Below are 4,531 nucleotides of genomic sequence, written 5' to 3'. Positions count from 1 at the left end.
TTTTTTCTTTTTTTTTTTTTTTTTTTTTTAATTGGGAAACTCATGTAACAAACCTAAATTTATTGAAAATGAAATCAGTAAAACTCTGCAGGCCCCACCTCAACCAGCACCAAGGCCTCTACTTGGTCTGGTCCCAGTTCTTTAAGCCCCAGAATGGACAACCATGTGAAGAAGCTGAGGTCAAATGCAGGGCCACATGCCCACACTGCAAACCCCTCCACCCACCCTCAACTCACACACACCCTGGGATCAGCAGGTCTAGGCTGAAATAGAGAACAGTGAGGTTCCCAGGGTGGCAGGTAGGTATGACAGGCACCATACCCCAACCCGCTCAAACCCTAAGTTAGCAAAGGAAGACAGAAGACTGGCTTGCCTGCCCATCCCCCTCCCCCCACCCCCGACAGCAGCCTCACATCCCTGATCAGTAACACTGTGATTCGGAGGTGCCAAGAGGAGGGACATTACCAGCCCCTGGGTGATTACTGCAAAGGGCCCAGAGGCCAGAGAGAGAGGGCAGGCATTTGCCCCACCACCTGCTCAGGATTAGCCAGCCAAGCTGCTGCCTTCAGCTTGTGCCTGTGGGTGCCTGCAGCCCCTCTCCCTTCCAGAGCAGGTATGGCTGGAAACCAGTCCTCCTGCCAGAAGTCAGTTCCAGGAGGTCCTTTCTCCCCCAGCCTGGGAGGATGGGTCGTGACACCTGGGACAGCTACACAAGCTTCTTGGCTTCAAAGAAGCTCTTGAGGTGCCGCATCTGCCAGACACCGATGGCCACGAGGATGAGGGTCTGCAGAATGGACCACCACAGCACCCGCTGGTTGGTGCTCTCACTGGTCTGCCGGAAGCGCTCCTCTCGCCACTGTAGGGGAATATAAGGTGAGCCTGAGTTGGCTGGGGCTGCTAGAACTGCTGCATTCCCAGCCCAAGAGCATGCCCAAGGTCAGCCAGCTTTTCCCAGGTTCCAACCAAGTGCCTGCAAAGTGTCACTCTACCTGGGGACTATCTTTACCCTCAGGCAACCTACTCATTCTCCCAAGTCTGTTTCTTCATCTGTCAGGCATAGTCCTCACCTAGTCCTGCCCTGGTGCCTGGGAGAGAGATAAGGTAGTTGTGGTATCACCCCACGAGGCAGAGCTGTCCTGGAGCATGCAGGAGTGGACGTGCTCTATGCCCTCTGCCTAGGTCTCCAGGCTGCTCCTTGAAGATGTTGGGCACAGGCTGTAAACTGGCAGGCTGGGGGCTGGATCTGGCCTTTATGTATGTTTTGTTGGGCTCACACAGTGCACAGTCTTTTGTCAACATTTAAAACCCAGACAATTTGTGCAGCAGCAATAGAAAAAAATAAAAAATAAATTAAAATGTTCACATAAAAATCTTGGCTATTTCCTCTTGAAAAAAATGGGACATCTGTAAACTCAAGGCTGGTATTTCTGCAAGGAGGCCCCCAGGTGACACTGAATAGTGGCTGTGCTTGTTTAGATGGGTCACTGCCCTGCTAGTCCTTCAGGTCACAGATTCATTCATGGTACTCTCTGGTTCCTGGTCACCGGTAAGTTTGAGACCCTGGTCCTGGGAGCATGTGGACCCACTGAAACAGCACCCAAGGTGTTGGTATCAAATCCTACTGTGCCATTCTGTGTGTAACTGTGATTTAGGGAAATGACAGCTTCTTATGAGTCTGTATACCCAATTACAAGGTGGAGTTAGTAATACCCACCCCACAGCCTACAATGCAGTGCAGGTCAGTCCCTTGGGGGTCTCAGAATGAATCTGATGTGAAATTCCTGACTGAGCCAGTGGGCAGCTTCTAGGGAGAAGCCCACTGCTCCTGGCCCAGTCACTCACCCGCTGGTAGTTCTGCTCTTTCTGGATCTGCTCTACTTGTTCCACCAGCTGTCGCACTCGTAGCTGCAACTCACTCAACTTGTCTTTAGCGGCAATTTCTGCATAGTCGTTGGCATGTTCACCTACCTGGATGTCCAGGTGAACTCTCTGAGGACAGACAAAGGAGATAAGGGAAATCTGGCAGCCCTGCTCCATCTTCCTGCCAGAGACTGACAGCTCATCCCCGACTTTCCTTCATCTGTTCGTTTAGCCAACAGACTGGGCCCTCTTCAGTGTCTTAGCCCCATGGGGCTCTGGGCACACAAGCATGTATTAAGCTTGGGCTGGTGCTCTGAGTGAGGCATATACAAAGAGCTCAGTCATTGTGTCCTGGATACCCACTAGAAACCCAGCGTTCTTAGGAGACACAAAATCTGACACGATCCTCTCACACCCACAGCACCACCAGTCCCCCAGTCCTCACCAAAGGATGAAGGCTGAAAGCTGCAAGTCTCATATAGGCCCACTTATCAGCATGCCTCCAACAGAGGGAGAACTTGGGGAACTGGAGTGAAGACAGACCTGGTGCTCTCCAGGGGTATGTGAGGTGAAACTGAATCTGCCCTTGGAGGCATACAAAGGATGAAGGCTGAAAGCTGCAACTCCCATGTGGGCCCACTTACCAGCATGCCTCCAGCAAACAGGGAGAACTTGGTGGAATTGGAGTGAAGACAGATCTGGTGCTCGCCAGGGGTATGGGAGGTGAAAGTGAACCTGCCCTCGGAGCCATACTGCCGGGCCAGGATGACCTGGAGGAAGGGAAAAAGCTTCAGTCAGTGTTATGGTAGGGATGGGAATGGAGGAAAACAGTGCTTAAGACTCTAAGTACCGCAAAAGTTGACAAGCACAGCCTCTGGCACCTCACAACACTAAAAGATCCAAAGCTGCTCAGCAGCTCTTGCCATATACTTGTCTGAGAACTCTCTGGGGCAGGTGTTTAGAGTCTGAGAGACTGACATCAGGGTGGCAAGTGACTGACTGCTCTTGGGAAAGGCTTTCCTTTATAGTTCATGCCCTTTCAACTCTTCTGGTGTGAGTTGCTTTTTGGGTTTTTGTTTTTGTTTTTGAGACAGTCTCACTCTGTTGTCCCAGCTGGACTGCCATGGTGCTATCTCAGTTCACTGCAGCCTCAGCCTCCTGGGTTCAAGCGATTATAGTGCCTCAGCCTCCCAAGTATCTGGGATTACAGGTGTGTGCCACCACACCTGGCTTTTTTTTTTTTTTTTTTTTTTTTTTTTTGTATTTTTACCAGATACGGGATTTGCCAGACGGGGGTTGCCCAGGCTGGTCTTGAACTCCTAGCCTCAAGTGATCCACCCGCCTCAGCATCCCAAAGTGCTGGGATTACAGGCATGAGCCACCACACCCCCCGTGAGTTTGTTTTCTAATGAAAGTTGACAGAAGGTGACAGCTGAAGGATTTTGCCGTTCGTTTTCATATCCCCTTATTTGTGAAGATTAAAAGCAGCTCATTTTGTGGGGAAAGTATCATGTTCTGTGAAATCTTAAAGTCTAGATGGCTTTAAGAGTTGACAAAACTCTTTGATTTTTATCACCACAATTAATCCGCCCATTTCACAGACCGGGAAAATGGTTCCGGGAAGGTAAGTAACTTGGCAGGGTCATGCAACAGTCAGGATATTCCCACAACATCAACTGTCTCTCCCACTGCAGCAGATGCAGGAACTAGAAGAGGAAGTGCCAGAGCCTGCCTGGCTGAAAGCTTGATGGAAAGGAACGGGGGGGGGATTGGCTCACCTTGTCCTCTGGGTCCTTCACCTCCACAAACATGCCAAGCCCCGGGGTGGCCGGCTGGTACTCCTCCCGCTGCTTGTCATACAGCTGCGTCCGGTAGTTTCCTGGAGGGAAGCAGGGCGAGCCCAGGTCAGAGGAGCGCGAGGTGGCATGGGCTCCCCGACCGCCTGGGCACAGCGAGGCCATCTCCTCTCGGCTCTAGAGAGCTGACTGTCGCGCATCCCCTGCCCCAAGACCACGGTCACGTCCCAAACTCGCCCCTTCCTCCCCGCCCCCGCACCTATGACCATGGTCTCGTCCGGGATCTCCTCAATAAAGCACTTCTTCTCCGTCTCTCCGATGTGAAAGTAGAGCGCGCTTCCGCGCGTCGCCAACCACAGTAGCAGCAGAAGAGTCCGCATCACTCTGCCCAGCCCGGTTCCGGGCCAGGGCCGGACAACCAGCACGCCCAGCTCCACAGCCATCTTGCTCCACCAGCCTGCGCAGCCGCAACCGGCCGCGCCACGTCGCCCTGCCGCCGCCGCGGTGCCTGCCGGGACCGCGAGTTCCGCCGGTGGACCACAAATCCCGAGATGTCCTGCGACCCTGGCGCGGCAGTACCTGATTGGGGCGCGGCTCTTACCTGACAGAGAGCAGATGCCCTAGAATAAAAACTTATTTCAGTTGACTCTCTTCACGGCCTGGCAACTGACGATGGTTACCAGCTTTTTATAGATGAAACTGAGGTCGTTTGTTTGAGGTCGCGGAGCGAATTGCGAACGGGGACAGGATTCGAACCTAGGATCCCTGACTTTCCTTGGCACAGCATTTACCACTCTTGATTTGCTTCTACCTTTAAAAAATGAATTTAAAGAGAACGACGAAATAATGCACAAATGTATTATCAAACGAGATTA

The 4,531-nt window shown here is 52.3% G+C and overlaps 1 protein-coding gene across 1 annotated transcript; it reads right to left on the bottom strand.

Annotated features, from left to right (window-relative positions):
* TMED9 (transmembrane p24 trafficking protein 9) lies at positions 1-4,115 on the bottom strand. Its single transcript, XM_045394609.2, has 5 exons — positions 3,916-4,115; positions 3,639-3,739; positions 2,505-2,630; positions 1,843-1,989; positions 1-856 (listed from the first exon to the last, which is right to left on the bottom strand). The coding sequence occupies exons 1-5, from the start codon at positions 4,097-4,099 to the stop codon at positions 707-709; spliced, it is 708 nt and encodes a 235-aa protein (XP_045250544.2). The 5' UTR covers positions 4,100-4,115; the 3' UTR covers positions 1-706.
* Between the last annotated feature and the right edge of the window lie 416 nt (positions 4,116-4,531).

Source organism: Macaca fascicularis, chromosome 6 (genome assembly GCF_037993035.2).
Source record: "Macaca fascicularis isolate 582-1 chromosome 6, T2T-MFA8v1.1".
Taxonomy (NCBI): domain Eukaryota; kingdom Metazoa; phylum Chordata; class Mammalia; order Primates; family Cercopithecidae; genus Macaca; species Macaca fascicularis.
Note: the sequence above shows the minus strand (reverse complement) of the source record. Positions and strands in the feature narration are given on the sequence as shown.

Coding starts and splice junctions, on each gene's coding strand:
- TMED9 (XM_045394609.2), bottom strand. CDS start 4,099: ATGGCTGTGGAGCTGGGCGTGCTGGTTGTCCGGCCCTGGCCCGGAACC. Junction 1,990..2,504: donor TGTTTGCTGGAGGCATGCTG/GTAAGTGGGCCC, acceptor GTCTGTCCTCAG/AGAGTTCACCTGGACATCCA. Junction 857..1,842: donor AAGAGCAGAACTACCAGCGG/GTGAGTGACTGG, acceptor ATTCCCCTACAG/TGGCGAGAGGAGCGCTTCCG.